Source organism: Rousettus aegyptiacus, unplaced genomic scaffold (assembly GCF_014176215.1).
Source record: "Rousettus aegyptiacus isolate mRouAeg1 unplaced genomic scaffold, mRouAeg1.p scaffold_m13_p_2, whole genome shotgun sequence".
Classification (NCBI taxonomy): domain Eukaryota; kingdom Metazoa; phylum Chordata; class Mammalia; order Chiroptera; family Pteropodidae; genus Rousettus; species Rousettus aegyptiacus.
Window position 1 is genome coordinate 58,158,011 of NW_023416295.1, and position 20,492 is coordinate 58,178,502.

Consider the following 20,492-nt stretch of genomic DNA (forward strand, 5'->3'; position numbering starts at 1 on the left):
AGATTAGGTTTGGCTTATAGGGAGGCTGTTGCTAGAATTTATTTCTATTCAAGTATAGTCATGTGACACATAACAACATTTCTATCAATGACTGACCACGCATATGACAGTGGTCCCATAAGATTATAATGGCTGAAAAATTTCTATTGCCTAGTAACATTGTAGCCTTCAAAATGTAGTAACACTGCTTTACTCACATGTTTGTGGTGATGCTGGTGTGTAAACAAACCTATTGTGCTGCCATTTATAAAAAAATGTATCACATATTTATGTTAGTACATAATACTTGATAATGATAATAAATGACCATGTTACTGATTTATGTATTTACTCTACCTTTTAATCCTCATTTTAGAATGTATTCTTTCTATTCAACAACAAAAAAAGGTTTACTGTAAAACAGTGCCATGTGATGCTGGCAGCAGCCTCAAACTTAACGTGTCTCTTGATTGCATCATTTTGTCTTGCGCTCGATTTAATCTCATGTTGTTTTATAAATTTAGTGTAGCAGTGTTTATAAAGTCTACAGTAGTGTATATTGATATTCTTGACCTTCACACTTACCACTCACTAACACCCAGAGCAACTTGCAGTCTAGCAAGCTCCGTTCATGGTCAGTTCCCTATACAGGTGTGCCATTTTTTTACCTTTTAACCATATTTTTACTGTACTTTTTCTATGACTAGATATGTTTAGGTACAGAAGTACTTACTATTGTGTTATAGTTTCCTATGGTATTCAGTATAGTAACGTGCTGTACAGGTCAGCAGCCTGGGAGCAGTAGGCTATGCTATATAGCCTAGGCGTGTAGTAGGCTATACCATTCAGGGTTGTGTAAGTACACTCTGTGCTGTTCACACAACAACAAAATTGCCTAACAATGCGCTTCTCGGAATGCATCCCTGTTGTTAAACAGTACACGATTGTACTGTTTAATTTAACATTAAATATGAATCAAGTGGTCTGTCAGTAATGGTTTCACAGTTGTCCAGAACTTTCCTTCAACAGGGTAGTGGTATGTTTCATCTCAGAATTGTCTCAATTTGTGCTTTGAATTTTCCCCTTCTTTAACCGCTTGGGGCCCTAGCCATCACCTAATCCTTCCTCCTCACTTATATTATTCTTTCTGTTGGCCTTCCCTTTCCATTCCATCCTCTATACTGAGTTATCTTCCATTGGCAAGCTGAGATACTTCTGCTCAGTGTCTTTGATGACTTTGATGACTTCCACACGACCTGCAACATTTGTGGCTTTTGGGCCTGGCACTCCAGACTCCCTCTTTTGGGGTCCAAGGAGTCTCTGAAGTTGAGTTGGTTATGCCCAAATGCAGCCACTTCTGAGATTTGTCATTCCTGAACATTCAGGTCTCTGTGCCTTTGTTCATGTTGTTCTTGATCACCCACTATCCCCATCTCACCCTCCAACTACCTCTTCCTCCCTCAAAACTTCTCAGTGCCTTTCCAGTCTCTCCCAGCATATTTAATTGTGCTTTTCTGCACTCCTTCACTTTGTACCTCTGCTATAACTCTTAAAACACGCTGCCTTGTGTCGCAGTAATGATGGCAATAGCAGCAACAATAATGACTAGTTAAAATGAGTAAGCACTGGTTTGAATGCTTTATGTGCATTTTCCATTTAATCTTCATCATAGCCATAAGAGGGTAGGTACTCTTGTTTTTCTAGTCTTAATTGATGAGATAAGTGAGGCGCACAGAGGTTAACATCACCCAGCAGGTTAAATAGTACAGCTGAGAATCACACCAGGCAGACTGACAACCGCAGTTTTGTTCCTTACACTGTAATTGATTCAATGATCATATAGTAATAGAGTTACTTCTTAGTCTAGAGTCAGGGTACGAGGTAAAGATTCAACAGTCAAAATTACTTTTAAATGTCCTAATATTTCCTTTGACACTGGAACAGACTAAGGTTGAGCAACAACAGATAAAGCATTGGTTGTATTAGAAGCCATGAGGTATGAAAAGCACTTATCTTTAAATGCTCATCTCATGAATTCAGAATTTCCGTGGATCATTAGGTAATAAGAAATGGATGGTGTTTTGCCTTACATGATCACACTAAGGGAACCTCATTTCTCATATGAATCTTATTACAAAGGTGACTTTTAAATTTCCAGTTTAATAAATATTTAATGAGCAGCTACCATGTATAGGGTACTGTCCTCAATACTGAATGTGAAAGTAAAGTGTAGGGTACTGTCCTCAATACTGAATGTGAAAGTAAAAACAGTGGAAATAATTCTTGTCCTTATTATACAATGAAGTGGTATCACAGGTCATTTAACTCAGGGGTCCCTGACCCCTGGCCGCAGACCAATACTGGTCCGTGTTCTGGTAGGAACCAGGCCACACTGCAGGAAGTGAACAGCAGTTGAGCAAGCGAAGCTTCATCTGTATTTGCAGCTGCTCCCTGGTGCTAGCATAACCAACTCAGCTCCAGCTCAGATCATCAGGCATTAGATTCTCTCATAGGAGCATCCAGTCCCTTGTGCCAAAAATGTTGGGGACTGCTGAATTTAACTCAAATGTGATGACAAAGTGACGAAAGTGTATGGATAAAGTGACTCACACTCAATAAGTCTCAGATCCCTGAGCTTCTTAGTGTATGTGCATCTGCCCATTAGAATTAATCTTAATGGGGATTAAGAAGCATAGGGATCTGAGACTCTTTGAAGGAAGGCCATGTTCAGGCATCCCTTCTGATTCACATGGGTCATTGAGCAAAGTGCTCTAGATATCACTATGCTATGCAAATAGTCGCTTAAGATTTGGGGTTTATTTTAGCTCTTGAGGAGAGTGGGAAGGATGACTTTGGCTGTTAAGTAAGAGGTTTTTGCTGTAATCATTGTCTCTCCTTATTATGAACACATGCCGGAGTCCAGCGTTTATAGGCACCTGTTCAGCCTGCATGAACAGTAGAGTGCTTTGACTCAAAATGCAAAACTTAACAAAAATGCTGTAGCAGTCTGAAAAAAATGTAGCAATATAATTCACACGTGAAAGGTAAACAGTTAAAAAAATCTTGCTTATTTAAGTTACTTTTCCTGAAGGTCTAAAGGATAATTAATGGGACAGACAAAATCCTTCTCTAAGACCTAGAGGGCTTAGGGAAGGCAAGAGATTCATTCATTCATTCATTCATTCATTCATTCATTCATTCAGAGGTTACTCTCCCTTGGGCAGAGAAATCAGTGGAGGCTACACAAATATACAGCAATAATTTAATTTCTTTTCAGTTTCTTTTCAGTGGTGCTTTTATAGTGTGGGGTATTTATTTTTGAGAAAGTCATTAAAGATTAATATTATTTAGTTCAAAATGATAAAGCAGCAACATTTTTTGAGTAAGAATTACTGATGTCTAAGTACACATTTTGATTCATATTATGGGCAGTTAAGGGCTCCAGGAGAAACAGTTGTGGGGAAACAGGCAGACTGGACAGTAGGGTAGGAGTGAGAGACTAAGGCCTGCTGTGGGAACTGTTTCAGAGGAAGAGAAAGAGGTAGAAAATCAAGATGTGGAGATGTCATTGAGTTCACTTTGCACATGGCCCATGGGTACAAATGTCCAACTGTTTTTCTCTGAGTAGAAGCCAGCTTGATTGGGGGTGCTATGGTATAGTGAATAAGAGCATGGGTTCTAGAGCCAGACTGCTAGAGACCATTACTGACCTTAATGTCAGGGGTAATATTCCTACTTCATGTGGATGTAGGAGGATAGCACGTGAAGTGCCTGGCACATTGTTAGTACTGAGTAGCAGCTGCTTCTATTGTCAATGAGGATGACGATCAAATAGGATATTTTCCTTTGTTCCCAGAGCTTCCTGTGCAAGACATTATATAGCAGAACAGCTAGCACCAAACTTGGAATCGGTTGCAATTTAAGAGCTCTGTGGCCCTTGGTGTCTTCAAGCACCAACTTCATTATTTGTAAACTGAGTACAATGATATCTATCTTACTGGTTTATTGAGGAAAATCCCATGAGAAAGTATATGTGAAAGTGACATAAGTTTTATATTACGTGCTCTGCGAGTGTAAGGCATTTTATGCATTTTTCTTTTACTTTATACTTTCGTAAGTCATTTAATTCTACCTCAAGCTATTTTTGTCTTTTAAAAATTTTATCCTCTATTTATGTGCCCCAAACTTCACTATATATCATATAACATATACATATCATAAAATATGTATTATAGTAATATTATACTATATAATATATGTGAAAGGATAATGCTAGAGAAGCACTTCTGTAGCAAAAAAGGCTAGCACATATATCACAATTTATTCCATATGGTAAAAAGTGCCTCCAACTTCTAGAATTCTGTCAGTATGCTCAAAAGTCCCCACAGAATATCTAGAAAAATTTCTTCCTCTTTATCTGCGTCTGTTAATATTTCACTTCTCTTCCAGACCTTTTGTCACTTCCTGATGGAAGCCTGTTGTAACATCTGGTCTGAATTATTATGATTCCCTACTCCGGGTTCATGTTGCTCTTTGCAGTTACATATTTACTGTACTTTTCACATTATGTTGTAATTTTTTTCCTTTTTAGATCAGTCTTCATTTCTAGTGAACAAACACTATTACCTTGGTTTTTCTGCATGACTAACAAAGAGCATCACAGAAGCTTGTGATAGTTGATTGGTTCCTTTTTTTTTATTTGATGAATCTTTCAGTCATTTAAAATAAACTCACCCCTTTATTTTACAACTGAGCAGAGAATCCAGAGAGCTTAAATGAGTTGCCAATATTACACAGCAAATTACAGGCAGAATCAGGAGTAGAACACAGATGTCTAGATTCCAGGGTTTTGTCCTTTTTGGGTAGTTGATGAATTATCTGTGCTTGGAATATTAGGTTGGTGAAGAGTTTGGCACTATCATTACGGGTAAGCACAAAGATATATTTCCTATCTGAATTTTGATGCTGTGAAAAATATATTTTTTAAAGGATTATTTTACCATGGTAATATGAAATTTTCCTATTTGTTAGCAGTACCTTTTTAAGAAATGGCTGTTATTTTTCTTGTTGATGCTTCTGTAAACCTCCTTTTTTGGCAGTTTGTTAATTTAAATTATTTTTTGTTGTAGATAATGTCCATTGTTTCCAGATACTGAAAGTTATAATGTGGAATTCTCGCATGTCTGTTAATTTTGTTATTGCTCTCTCCAGGTTTCATTGCTTCAGACATGACATCAAGACACTCCAGTACCCAGTTGTGGTTAATCACACATTATCATGAAATGGGATCGTTGTACGACTATCTTCAGCTTACAACTCTGGATACAGTTAGCTGCCTGCGAATAGTGCTGTCCATAGCTAGTGGTCTTGCACATTTGCACATAGAGATATTTGGGACCCAAGGGAAACCAGCCATTGCTCATCGAGATTTAAAGAGCAAAAACATCCTGGTTAAGAAGAATGGACAGTGTTGCATAGCAGATTTGGGTAAATTTTCACAAATATTTTTTAATTATCATTTTTACTTTGTTATATTCCAGTGTTTAACCGGATTACATTTTTTGCCCCTGAACTTTTTTGTGTGTGTGTGTGAAAAATTTCAAGCTTTCAGAGAAATTAAGAGAATATCATAGTGAACAACTATATCCCCCCCCACCACGATTCTCCCATTATTATTTTACTGTTCTTAAGCTTTATCACACATCTAACTACCCCTCATTCATGAATTCTTCTTAAACTTTGATACATTTCAAAATAAATTACAGGCAAAAGAGCTCTTCCCTCCAAAGACTTCAGCATGCACACCACTTTATCATTAACTAGAGTTCATTGTTCATTGTCTTTATAGATAAAATTTAAAAATTTCATGTGAAAGGCACAAGTCTTAAGTATACATTCTCCGAGTCTTGACAAATTCTGTGAAATCCAAATTCCTATCAAGACACATTATCTTAGACCATTACCTCATGCTCATTCAGTGAGTCCCTGCCCTAGCCCACCCGCAGAGACAACCACACTGCTCTGTTCTGACTTCACAACCCTTTACACAAAGTAGGTACACATAAATAGCCTATGGAATGAATAAAAATGGTTTTTCAAGGTGTTCTTCTGTAACCAGGGCAAAATTACCAGTCAGGAAAGAGGGAAAAAAAATTTTCCAAACTAAATTACCACTTGCCCAGCTAACATATCTCATTTTTATGGTGTTAAGGTAATACGCAGTGTAGCTTTACTCCCATTATAAGATTATTTTTATTTATAGTGACATCGGATATAAAACCATATTCATTCCAGACCCCTGGAATGTTGGCTGAATGATTATGCTAATGAAACTGAACTGTAATATTGGTTATTCATTTCAGTGGACTATTGAGAGTCCTCACTCTACTTGATTAAAAAAATGGTTTACATTATATTTATATCATTGTAGTTATTGTTATACCGATAAATGTGTAGATAATATAGCTCTAATTATATAAATGATAAAAAAAATTTTTTTTAAACACGAGATTTGTCATATCAGGTAAATTTATTTCTTTGAATCCCTTTAGTTTTTTCTTCCACATTGGGAAATCATTTTACAGTGTTTTCCAAGTATGAGAAGAAAAATATTTAGGATAGCGCTGCAAGGTTTTTGCTGGCAGTTTGTAAGTAAGTTTTCACTTTATACCCAGAAATTAAGGATTACTTATTAGAAATCATGTTCTATTAATACTGCAAAAAGCATTCTATTCTTTTCCTAACTTTTTATTATAAAGAAATTCAAACATACAGAAAGAGTAAAAGAATAAGATAACGATCACTCATATTCACAAAACTTAGATTCAACAATTCTTGAAATTTTGCCATATTTTCTTTATCTGTATATGGCTGTCTGTATATATTTGTTAATTCATTTGAAAATAAGTTGTTGGTATCATAACACTACTCCTAATTACTTCAGAATCAGAATGCATCCCCTAAAAATATTTCAAAATATATGCACAGTTTATTACAGCTAAAAGTTATCATTAATTCTTTAATATCATATATTATTCATTTTTAAATTTTTCTAGTCTTTTTTTCCCCAAACAAGAATTCATCCAAGGTTCACACATTGCATGTGGTTTTTTCATCTCTTGAATTCGTGTAATAATCATCTATTACAGGGTAACAAATTACCTCTTAAACTTAACAGTTTACAATAACACAAATTATCTCACACAGTCCCCTGAGGGTTAGCAATCTTTGAACAACTTAGCTGTATGGTTCTGGCTCAAGGTCTCACATGGGTATCAGTCAAGCTGTCAGTCAGGGCTGCAGGCATCTGAAGGCTGGAGGATCTTCCAAGATAGCCCACTCACATGGCTATTGATAGGAAGCCTCAGTTCGCTGTCATGCAGACCTCTCCACGGGGTTGTTTGAGTGTCACAAAGAGTGAGGGAAGGAAGGGAGAGAGGAAATGGGGGAGGGAGGGAGACAGAGAGGGGGAGAGAGAGAGAGAGAGAGAGAGAGAGAGAGAGAGAGAGAGAGAGAGAGAGAGAGAGAGAGAGAGAGAGAAACAAACACGAGTGAGCAAAGAAGCCACAATGACTTTTATGTCCTAATTTTGAAACTGTACACTCATTTCTGCCATATTTTGTACTATACTTTAGTTCATGCTCCAGGCGTGGGGAATTGAGCTTCGCCTCTTGAAGGAGGATGTTTCAAAAACCATGTGGATACATTTTCAAACCACCACAGCTAGTATCTCTGTACTGTGTTAAACTGGACCTTTTTTGTATTGTTATTTTGATTCTCTGGTTCTGGAAATGGTGGAGGGGCATAAATGATTTAGGAAGTATTCACAGTGGCCGTAAAATCTTGGAGTTGATGATAAAAATAAGGGAAAGAGGAAGCAGTCTGATTTAGTCTCACGAAGTTGCCATATCTTGTTCATTATTCAGGCTGAAATAACAACATGTGCTATCTCCCTGGCATTGTGTGGCGTCATTATCCCACACATTTGAAACCATGGAGTGGGAGGAGAAATGTTCTCTCCATAGATGTCTTGAGGGGTTTCAAAAAGATTGTTGGGTTGCAAAGGTTTGCAGGGGCTGTTTGTTCCACTTTGGCATTTTTCATTGTTTTGAGTATTATAAGAGTCATTCTCAGTTGCTTTGCATATACATCAACAAAGGTAATCCTGTCTGCAGATAAGCCATGCATATATCTGTCTAATTCCCGTGGTCTGTGAGGGATGCTAGGTCTCTCTAATTGATAGAGGAATTCTGAAATGAGTCATAGTTTTAGGCAAGTGTTTCGAAACCATTTAACATGAATGTTGTGCTTTGAAGTGAGGTCCATTTTAATGTTATCTGCATACACGACTAAAGGGAAAGAAAGGCCTGTGGATTTGGTTAGCATATTTGTCAGGTGAGTAGCTCTTTTCTTTAAGGATGGAGCAGTGCCAGGAGCAGTCGGCCTTCTATGTAGAGATAAATTACCTCAAGTTCTCTCTCTCACACTGTTTAAAATTTGTGTTTGCAGTCTAGTGGGAGCCTGTGGTGGAGCTTGAGAGTATAATTTGCTTCTTGTTAAGACAACTTGAGGTTCCCATTTAACATGGGAGCCTGTTTTCCTGTAGACTTCAAACACCAGCTTAATACTGGTTTGGGGCATTAGTTTATTATTTACCCAGAACATTTTTGTCTCTGACAATTGTGTGTTCACCTAATAGCTTCCAAATGTTTCTGGCAATAGTCCTTTTGCCTGCTGTCACAGAAATCACAACTGGTGTTCCAGATTACTCTGGGTATGATGCAGCCATGTGTTCCACAAGAGGGCGTTTTTGATTGGGGTTGGTTTAAAACTCTTCCAGCAATTCTCTATGAGAAAGGAAGTGAGTGAGTTGATTGACACTGTTGTTTTCTTCCTTTTAGGCCTGGCAGTCATGCATTCCCAGAGCACCAATCAGCTTGACGTGGGGAACAACCCCCGTGTGGGCACCAAACGCTACATGGCCCCTGAAGTTCTAGATGAAACCATCCAAGTGGATTGTTTTGATTCTTACAAGAGAGTTGATATTTGGGCCTTTGGACTTGTCTTATGGGAAGTGGCCAGGCGGATGGTGAGCAATGGTAGGTATCTAATCTAATCTTGTCTTTGTCCAAATCTTATTGATTCTGTTACCCTTAAAAAGGATAAAGGGAATATTTCAGTTCCCATTGATCCTTGATCATAGTTGTCAAGCCATCGACATTTATATTTGATTTATGGCTGGTAGGTGGAATACAATGGTGTTTTATATTTTATAAATGCAATAGCGTTTATATATTTTATCTATATAAGTGGAAATGATGGTTGAAAAATAATACTTCTGGAACAGACTAGTTACTTTTTTTTTTCTTTTGATTGGTCCATATTTCATTCTTTCCTTCCTCCATCTTCCTATTCCGCCTTTTCTCCCATCCTCCCTCTTACTTTGCTCTTCTGACAAGTGAGGTTTAATGTGAGGAGAATGTTCAAGTAAATCTAAGTGAATTCTGCTATTTTAGATATTTTTATTTCTTAAATTTGAATTATTGAGAAAGACTCAGGTTGTACATTCAGAATTCATTCTTTTGTAAGAAGCAGGCTGTACTTTCTGAACAAGTGGAGTTTAAATTCAGGAAGCCCTGAATAGGTGGCTTATACTGGTACTCTTATAAGTAAGTTTTATGAAGTGGTATTGCCTTAGCAGTTAAAGAAGCATGCCAATCATTTTTACCTGAGTCCCCTATAATAAAGTCTTATTCTTGTCTTTTACGCTTTTCTTTCATATATCCCAAATAGCTACAAATGCATTATTGAACTTTTACTTTCAGTACATTGTGTACTGAAAGCACTAAGGATACTCTTTTCAAATGGCACATGCCCCCATCTGCCCACAACATGGTTATTACAGCAGAATCCATTGATTCAACTAAATCAACGTCTTATAACTGGATGTCTTGTTTCATAGAAGATGTGTCTAAAATTGTTCCAGGAAAACAGAAGACAGTTCCATATATGTAGGTTAATATTCATTTCCAAAAGAGACTTCTGATACCCTCCTGAGACCCATTGGAATCCTGGATTTGAAGTATGACAAAATAATGCATGAAGTCTAAACATCTATGCTCCATCACACCTTCCACTGTTTATTTTCTTGTAAAGACTTAGATTTTTGGAGCAATCATAATGTTCATGAATAACACAGCCAAAGAATAGAAGGTTCTGTGAGGATGTGGATTTGGGGTAATGTAATATACAGTGGAGCCTTAAACAATGCAGGGGGTAAGGAGCACCAACCCCTATGCAGTCAAAAATCCGAGTATAACTTTTGACTCCCCTGGAACTTAAGTACAGTATAACTAGAGGATGGATTCCAGAATCTTCATGGATACCAAAATTCACAGATGCTCAAGTCCCTCTTGTAAAATGGTATAGATCAGTGCATATGGTGGTCCTTCTGCATCCATGGATTCTCAACCATGAATCGAAAATGCTGTTTTCAATCTGCGGTTGTTTGGATATGCAGATGTGAAATCAGGAATATTGAGGACCGACTGTATAGTTATTGAAAAAAATATGTGTGTGTAAGTGGACCCACACAGTTCAAACCCATGCTGTTCAAAGGTCAACCATAGTTTTAGTGTGCAATAATTAAAATCAGTATGCCTTCATGGTACCAATTTTTTTTTTCTAACACCAGAATGTGTTTACTTTTAACAATACTCTCTAAGGGTATCAAAGCCAGTGTTTCAGTTTAAATGTACACGTACATACATTATAACGTGATAGTTCTTTTAAAGTACTTTTTTTTTTTTAGATGGAGTCATGAACATTTTCTTGGTAATTATTTCTCAATTGTCAGGAGCTACCAACTTGCATTTGTGCCAGTCAAGTGTCTTGAGAATTGTTTGCAACAGAAATTGTTTTTGCAGATATAAAATTCTGAACTTTGCCTGAAATTGCATATCAATTTCATATCCCCAGCACCCTCTCTAATAAAACAAAACAAAAAAAAACAAAAACAAACAAACAAACAAACAAAAAAAACCCCGTCCTGATTAGTTTATCTTAACAATTTAGGGAAGGATTGGTGTCTTAATAAACCATGTAATGAGAAACTTGCCCCAGACTAAGAGAAAACAAATATTCCAAGGCCAATATGGTAGCAACCCAGCTCTGGGTGTACTGGAGCGGTGCCAAGCAAGTCTGCATGATGAAAGCTGAGGCTGGCAGAAACTTGGGATTTGAGCTGTGTAAGAACTCATGTTGCAAACTAGTTCCTTGTGTCAGAGGCATAAACCCAAATGGCTTTTAAAAATCAGCTGTGATTGATGGTTCAATGTGAAATTGGAGTCATCAGTTTAAATTTTAGCTCAACAAATGATAATTTGCTTGATTTATCTCATGGTTAACATTATTTTTGAAAAAAATTCATGAAGGGTAGAAGAGAATTGTGCCTGTGTGTGTGTGTGTGTGTGTGTGTGTGTGTGTGTGTTTAATTGGTCTCCCCCTTATGGCATCATTTAGCTTATTCTCAGTTCCTAAAGTTTTGTGGGTTAAACTTCTGCGGTATGGTTTGATTTTTAGGGGAAGGTAAGAGTACCTTATGTCTTATTTGAAATCAGCTACTGTCCTTTGGTGATGACTAATGTGATATTGTCCCTTCTCTTTCCCTAGTCCCTTTTCTCCCATAAGTTTTATGTGCTCACATGCACACCACACATAAACGCACAGAGAAATGCTTATCTAAACTTATTAAATTGTTAAAGTGTTCGGGCTGCTTTGCTTGCAAGTCTTTTTAAATTAATATTAACGTCTTAGTTATTCCTGCCCCAAAACAGAAATGAAAGAAAAACTTTGCCCTTTCATTTCAACATTCGTATTTCTTTTCACTTCTTTATGTACTCATGCATATATTTTTTGACTTAGTTGTAATCATAGATACAATTCTGTATCATCTTTTTCATTTGTGTGTTTTTTAATGTTGTCGGTCTTTTTATTTTAAATGTTTACATGGTATTTTATTAACTTACCAATTTCCATATTGTTAAACATTCTCCTCCATTTTGGGCCTATAGTAGGCATCTTTTTTTTGTATAACTTTTTCATTTGGGGAATTCATTTTTAATCTAAAAAAAGGTAAACTTAATAGGTCAAAGAGTATGGATATTTTTGTCTTGACACATATTGCCAAATTGCTTTCGATAGAGTCATACTAATTTACAATATCCCATTCACCCCAGGGTGTGATATACCTATTTCACTTTCTTACCAGCTTTAAGAACTATCATTAAAAGAATATATATTTTTGAAAGTATCGCATATTAAATGTACCTCATTTAAATATATGAATATCTTAGGAAGGTCATTATAATTATGTGTCCTTTGAGTTCATGAGTCCATTATAAGAATTGATGACCAGATAGTGCTCCTGGAGTAAAATGATCCTCAAGTGGACCATGAGTATAAAAAGTTGTTGCATTTTGCATTTTTATTGGAATTTTACATTTATTTGCTACTACTAATAAACCTCATGCTGTTTCTGTACAGGAAATGAGAATTAAGTCCATTTTCACATCTCAAAATTTCTCAATAGCATCTTTCAGAATTTACTTTTCATGATTAGTTTGACACTGAATTTAGAATAGGTAGAAAGGAAACGGGTTTCTCACCTTTCCTGTGTGAATTTTTTATATGAACTTAAGGCAGGGTTTTCTTGAATCAGTGGTTCTTAAGCTGGACTGTGCATCAGAATTACCTAGAAACACTGAGCCTTGGGCCCACTCCCAGAGTTTCTGATTTAGTAGGTCTGGGGTTGACATTGGACCAAGACTTTACTTTTCTTACAAGGCCCCGGGTGATGCTAATGCTTCTGGCTCAGAGACTATACTCTTTGAGATTTCTTGTTAAAATAGAATATGTTAAATACGTCTTACCCTGGCCAGGAAATAAAGATTCCCCCTGCCACCCCGGGATACCAGCAGAGCTTGGATATCTATGACTTTTGTCTTGATACTTCAAGTGAAACTTGCTTTCTCTTTCAAGTTTTGGAGGTGTCCATTTCTCCCTTAAGAGTCTTAGGACTTAGCCCTTCTAGAGTTTTGCTACTTCTCTGGCAGTATTCTTCTTTTTCTCCTTTTGTAGTTCTGCAGACACATTCGTTCAGTGTAGCGTGAGGAAAGAAATTTATGTGGAGATTCTGTAGATAAATGGGTACATCAGAACTGTGGACTTGTGCCAGTTAGCTGTGGTCTGATCAGAAACCTTTAATAGCCCCTTCCAAGCATTCTATAGTGTGTTCCCTCTTGAGTTTAGAAGTCCTTTCCCTGGAGCCTCAGCCTTCAGTGTTAGACCAAGTTTGGATCCCAATATGCAGAAGCTCCATAGTTCTGCTGCTCTAGTACTGTGGTCATCTGCGTATGGATTTAAAAACTAAATAAAATAATCCATCCTCCAGCACATCTTTGGTTATAGCATCATATGAGCAGCATGAGCCTCTGGAGAAATAAAATCAGATAATGGCGACAATTGGTATCTCAGGCAAAAGAGAGAGCTGTGGGAAGTTGTAAAGGTGTCCTATTGACGGAACTGTAAGTAATTCCTGTGGCTGATGTCCAGGTATATAAATAAAGGAAGACAGTGGTGGGAGATGGTTGTTACTGGATAATGAGCCCCAACCATCCACTGGGCAACACTGATGGAGTATATATAGTGGAGGGACAGAATGAGCTTTTTTCTTGGTTTTCCCCTAAAGCTCTGTTGCTGGAGGCAGAGGCATGTGGTACAGGAGAGGACTTGAAGCAGAGAGACCTGTGGGTCCTAAGTACAGCTGTCAGGGATGGTAGAGACAGGGGCCCTGGTCTACGGCCTTGATGGGGAAGGTCACAAGAAAGGCCTTTTTTCTGGAGACTTGCATTTTAGAAAGGCTAGCCTGACATGTTATGCTTTTTGAAGTACTGTCTACGACGTTCTTGCTTGTGTGTGCACATCAGCTTTGTGATGCTACTTCAAAGGAGCTGGAACTGAGGCCAGGCAGTTAAGGGGTTTCCTCAGAGCCATGCAGCAGGTCAGTGGTACGGATATTGGTTGGTAACGATATATTCACCCCAGAGGAGAGAAAATATTCAATAAGACATATGCCCGGGGGAGGGAGGGATGATTTTATAAATTATTTTATACGAAAGTTATGGGGGAGTAGGTTATAAATAATTTCTCTGAGTGCTTTCTCATAGCATTTTGAGTCAGACCAGCTGCCTTGCATGGAAAAGCAAGGCTGGCTCAGTTCCTTTTTCCTTGACCACCATTTAAGAGCTCCTGTTCCCTGCATTCCTGTATGCTTTGTTGTTTGTACTACTCATTCAGCACTCAAAGTACTTTTGTATTTTTTGTCATTTTTCCTGAATGCATTCTGTTCTCTTTGCTGGCTCATGATTTGATTTGGCAGTTTGTTGTTCATTGAGTGCCGTCTTGAAAGGACTTTGAGTTCACTTTTTTGCCTGGCTACCAGATTTTTTTGTCACTTTTTGGCAGAAACGAGGAACAGTTGTAAATAACTTCCTACCTTAACAACACCTCATTTCACAGTCAGGCCTTGGTCTCCTGCTCTCCCCACCACCATGTACACCTGATTTTAGCCACAGAGAACTTACCTCCATCCCTCCAACTGTGAGGACCTTTTGTACCTCTTTGTCTTTGTCCCACTTGCTCCCTCCTTCCTCATCTGCCTAGAATGTCCCTTCTCCTGGGTGTTTTCTCTGCCACATGTTTCTCTCTGCCTTGGTCCACCCAAGCCCCAGCTTCTGGAAAGTTTACACATGCTTCCATGGCACCTAGTTTATACCTGGTACTTAATAATCCACACAAGTGTTTGCTTCTGTGAAACCTGCTGAATACCATGTCCCGCACTCGTCTCTCTGCCCCTACATTTAATGATAGTGTACGATTTACTTATTTTTTTTTTATCTTCCTTTTCTATTATTCTGCTCATCATCAACATCACATCTTTTTCATTTTTGTATCCCTAGTACCAAGACAACCTCTGGTAAGCACAATTTAAGGAATCAAAATGGTTAAAAAATAGGGGTATTTAATAAGATTAAAATATGGGCAATATAAACATAAAGGAAAACCTTTCATTGTTGGGTATCACTAGATGTCATTTTCACAATCCAGGCATGCTTTTTTATTTTGCATTTATATAAAACTCTAGCTAGCGTTACTATTCACATTCACATAGCCCTTCCCAATCTAGGCAGGCAAATTATTCTAATAATTATCCCAAATTATCCCTAGATTTTTTTTAAAGAATTAAACCAGGTTATTAAATGTATTCTTTCAGAAAAATTGAGAGATGGCGAAGGGCACATCTCTTATGTTTCCTGTAAATTCATATGACCCTCTTGCAGATCTATGTCCAGTTGTATTTTATGTGGTGTTCCTTAGTACCGGAAAGAATCAAAATGTTTTTGTTAATTTTTTCCAGGAATCCTTATAAGAGAAGTATTGGTTAGGCCTCTGAGATGAGCTCTCCCAAGTTGTCTGCTGAAAGCAGCAGTTTATGCCCAGTGTGACCTGTTTATTATTGGCAAGGGAAGATTTTTAATCCATTGACTGATACACATTACAAATGCAGTTATGCAGTGTGGATAAGTTAATTAGACAATAGTATCAACTAGAAATTTATTTTAACATAATTAGACTATGCTCCATTTTAAAACTGAATTCAGTTGGATCTATGAAGTTTAAGAAAAAAATCTAGTAATTCTTTAACAGATGCTCCTTATTATGGCTAACCTTTTGCATAAACGGTTTGCATTTATATGCGATTTGTAAGAATGTATTCTCACTGTTAAGTAATTTAATTTCGTTGATAAATGAAAAGGGAATTGAAGCTATTCGGGTGGCTTATAAGAACTAGAAAACGTTAATTAAAACTTTCCTCACAGCCTCATCCTGTCTCCCCCAACAATCTCTTAAGTATTTAGGAATAGAAGAAGAAGGTTACATACAGGGAAGAAAAAGAGCAGTAAACCAAGTAATCCATTGTCCTCATTGTTGAAACCTTCGATGATAGAAAGTAATGGATTTTCGTGGTTTCGTCTCTACAATAGAAGAACCAATTTTCTAATTCCAAATGATGTTTGGTTTTTTTAATTAAAAAGTAGTTGATGTACAGTGTATCAGGCACACAACATAGTGATTCAGCATTTACATACTTTATTATGCATTCACCACAATATGTCTAGTAACTGTCACAGTACAACGTTATTATTATATTTACTATATTTACTATATTCTCTGTACTTCACATTACAACATCTCTGTGACTTATAAAATGAAAGTTTGTACCTCTTATTCTATCTTACCTTTTTCACTTACCCACCAACCTCCCTCTGGCAGCAATCAGAGTGTTCTCTGTATCTTTGAGGCTGTTACTGTTTTGTTTGTTCATTTATTTTGTTTTTTAGATTCCACATATAAGTAGATTACACAGTATTTGACTTTCTCTGTCTGGCTTATTTCACTTAGTGTAATGCCCTTTAAGTCTATCCATGTTGTTGCAAATGGCAAGATTTTATTCTTTTTATTGCTGAAAAATATTCCATTGTAGACATATACCATTCATCTATCCATTCATCTGTCACTGGACCCTCAAATTGCTTTCATATCTTGAATATTGTAAATAATGCTTCAGTGAACAGAGAAGTGCATGTATCATTTTGAATTCATTTCTTCAGATCATTGCCAAAAGTGGAATTGCTGGGTCATATGTTAATTCTATTTTTAAGTTTTTAAGGAAACTCCAACCCATTTCTATTTCCAAAAGGGAAGTTATTCAGGTGGCTACACCAATTTACAATCACCAACAGTGCATGAGAGTTCCTTTTTCTCCACATCCTCATCAACACTTGTTTGTTGATTTATTGATGATAGCCATTCTGACAGGTGTGAGAGGATATCTCATTGTGGGCTTAATTTGCATTTCCATGATGATTAGTGATGCTGAGCATCTTTTTATATGTCTGTTGGCCATCTGCATGTCCTGTTCGGAGAAATGTCTATTCAGGTCCTTTGCCAATTTTTTAATCAGATCGTTTTGTTTTGTTTTGGGTTTTGTGTGTGTGTGTGTGTGTGTGTGCGCGCGCGCACGCGCTTAGTTGTATGAGTTCTTTATAAATTTTGTATATTAACCCCTTATCACATGTATCCTTGACAAATATTTTTTCCCACTCAGCAGATTGTCTTTTCATTTTGTTGGTTTTCTTCGCTGTGTAAAGTAGTCCCGTTTGTTTACTTGCTTTTATTTCCTTTGTCCAGGGAGATTTATCCAAAAAGGAAAAAATTACTCCAAGTGATGTCAAAGACTTTGCTGCCTGTTTTCTTCTAGGAGATTTATGGTTTCAGATCTTATATTTAAGTCTTTAGTCCATTTAGAGTTTATACTAGTATACGATGTAAGAAAGTGACCTAGTTTCACATATTTGCGTGTCTCTTTTTAGTTTTTCCCACACCATTTATTGAAGAGACTCTTCACCCCATTGTATATTCTTGCCTCTTTTGTCATAGATTAATTAACCACATAGGTGCGGGTTTATTTCTAGGCTCTCAATTTTGTTCCATTGATCTATATTTCTGCTTTTATGCCAGTAGTATATTGTTTTGATGACTATAGCCTTGTAGTATAGTTTGATATCAGGTAGTATGATAACTGCAACTTAGTTCTTTCTCTTAATTGTTTTGGCTCTTCAGGGTCTTTTGTGGTTCCATATAAATTTTAGTGTTATTCGTTCTAGTTCTGTGAACAATGCCATTGGAATTTTGATAGGGATTGTGTTGAATCTGCAGATTGCTTTGGGCAATATGGACATTGTAAAGATGTTAATTATTCCTATCCATGAACAAGGTATATCCTTTTATTTACTTAATCTTTAATTTTTTTTCTTAAGTATCTTATAGTTTTCTGAATTTAGGTCTTTTACCTCTTTGGTTAATTTTATTCTTTTTAATACCATTGTAAATGGAATTATTTTCTTCATTTCTGATGGTTTATTACTAGTCTATAGAAACAACAGATTTCTGAATGTTAATTTTGTAAACTGCAACTTTACTGAATTTATTAGTTATAGTATTTTTTTGGTGGAGCAGTTAGGGTTTTCTATATATAGTATTGTCATTTGCAAAATATTAAGTTTTACTTCTTATTTTCCAATTTAGATACCCTTACCCACTTTTTTCGTCCTATTGCTAAGGCTAGGACTTCCAATACTATGTTAAATAAAAGTGATAAGGGTGGGCATCCTTTTCTTGTTTCTGATGTTAGAGGAAAGGTTTTCAGCTTTTTACCATTGAGCATGATGTTAGCTATGGGTTTGTCATATATATAGGCTTTATTATGTGGAGGTATATTTCATTTATCCCTATTTTGCTGAAATAGGCTTGTATTACTATGAATTAATTTTCCTCTTGAATTCCTTTTGCTGTATCCCATAGATTTTGAAGAATTGTGTTTCTATTTGTTTCAAGATACTTTTGATTTCCTCTTTAATTTCACCTACTGATTGTTCAGTAGCTTGTTGTTTAGTCTCTACATGTTTGTGTTTTTTCCAATTTTTTTTCTTGTAATTGATTTTTAGTTTTATACCATTTTGGTTGGAAGAGACACTTGATATGATTTCAGTTTTCTTGAATTTATTGAGGCAAATTACTTTGTTTTGTTAGGGATTTTTTTCTGTTTTTTTTTTTTTTTTAATTGGAATATATTCCATTGTCTTTTCATTTTGTTTGACTATGTGTTTGTATCTATGAATTACACATAACAGCTCTTTCCTAATCTTGAAAGAGTGGCCTTGGGTGGGAGAGACATCTGTGTTGACTGCATGTACCAGGCATTTGCACATGGCGTGCCCTGGGGAGATAGCTGGCTGGGGCTGTAGTGGGGTCTGGGGGCATCCTGGTTGTGGCTGTAGCCAGCTAGAGCACTTGGACTGAGCTCATACCTGCGCTATTGAGATGGAGGCAGAATATAAACAACGCCACTTACTCACTTATACCTCCGATTCTGGAGAGTTTCTGCAGATCCCGAATAGTTTGACAGGCACCTTGGAGTTAGTAAATGGATTGTTTACATATAGTCCAGGCACCCTTTACGTCATTGTATCATCGCTGTGTCCCAGAGCAGGTGAGTCTGCCCATGTGGCCCCTCAGTGACATCTCTCTCACTGCAGGTCACCTTGTCTGGGTATAGTTCTCATGGTCACCACGTGTCCGTCTCTCCTACCCTTCTCTTTATGGTCCCTCTCGTTTGTTGTGCAAAAGCTGTTTAGTCAGCCCTCAGTTGTTCTTCAGGAGGTATTGTTCTATATGTGGGTGTGTATTTGGTGTGTACGTGGAGGTGAGTTTGGGGTCTTCATGTGCCACCATCTTGGACTCCCTCCCCCAGATGAGGAAGCTTAATTTTTTTCTATTTGTAGAATTACTCTTTGTGCAAAGTTTAGATGTAATTTTGCTAGGGGGAAAAAGATTTCTAAGACATTGGAACAATATAGGGGCAGAAGCTGAAATTAGCCACTTTCATATTTGGGAATAAGGAAAGAGTTCATACTTTTCATCCATTCTTGTTTTTCCCAAATGATTATCTTTTTCTACATTTTATGTTTCAATTTGAGAGTAAATAATCGAGCCATCAAACACAGCTATATTTGGCAGTTAGCAGGTACTCAGTCCACATAGAGTGAATGAATGAGCAAATTAATAATTTGTATTCCATTATTTGCATTTTCCTAATGGGAAGAAGTATTTTATAGCAATGATTTTTTCCCCCTAATCATAACAAAAAGTAGAATTTTGATTGTCTTGGATTATTTCTTTGCCTCTAGTTCTAGTTTGTGGACATAATTTTTATTTCTATTTATGCTCTGAAGCCACTAGATTTATGGCAAAAGATGTCTTTTTTTGATCAGCAAAAGAATTTTTGTCTTGGGTCTTTATGACCTGTTGGGAATTATGGAGCTGTTTATATACACTTTTAGAGCATTTTGTTAATAATTATGTGAGTAGTCATATTTTTATCTAACAATTATTCTTCCTTCAGTTCTCTGCAGGGCTTCTGTTTTTAGCTTTGTTCTCCACATATTTTAAGACCTACTTGTAGCTTTCAGAATTACCTTGAAGTGTGAGAAAAGTGATCCATACTTTTCCTGTGACATTATAACCTGACTTCAGTGAAACCCCAAGGGAACCTCTATTCTTGCTAACTCAACATAATTCTTGTCCTATGTTACAGGTATTGTGGAAGATTACAAGCCACCATTCTATGATGTGGTTCCCAATGACCCAAGTTTTGAAGATATGAGGAAGGTGGTGTGTGTGGATCAACAGAGACCAAACATACCCAACAGATGGTTCTCAGACCCGGTAAGAGTGCCACTTTCTTAGTTTTAGAGCTGTCCTCAGCTGTTTGCTTGGTCTTGAGTTTCAGCTAATATAGTTCTTGAATGATTGGCCTCATCTATCTATCTGTT

At 36.9% G+C, this 20,492-nt stretch overlaps 1 protein-coding gene across 2 annotated transcripts in view; it reads left to right on the forward strand.

The window, feature by feature from the left end:
* The window catches only part of ACVR1 (activin A receptor type 1), a 117,355-nt gene that overhangs the window by 94,974 nt on the left and 1,889 nt on the right, over window positions 1–20,492 (forward strand). For both annotated transcript variants that reach the window (XM_036236109.1, XM_016150112.2), the window contains 3 exons: window positions 5,191–5,466; window positions 8,880–9,077; window positions 20,255–20,385. In XM_036236109.1, the coding sequence (XP_036092002.1) occupies window positions 5,191–5,466; window positions 8,880–9,077; window positions 20,255–20,385 (605 nt within the window). The remainder of the gene's footprint in view (window positions 1–5,190; window positions 5,467–8,879; window positions 9,078–20,254; window positions 20,386–20,492) is intronic.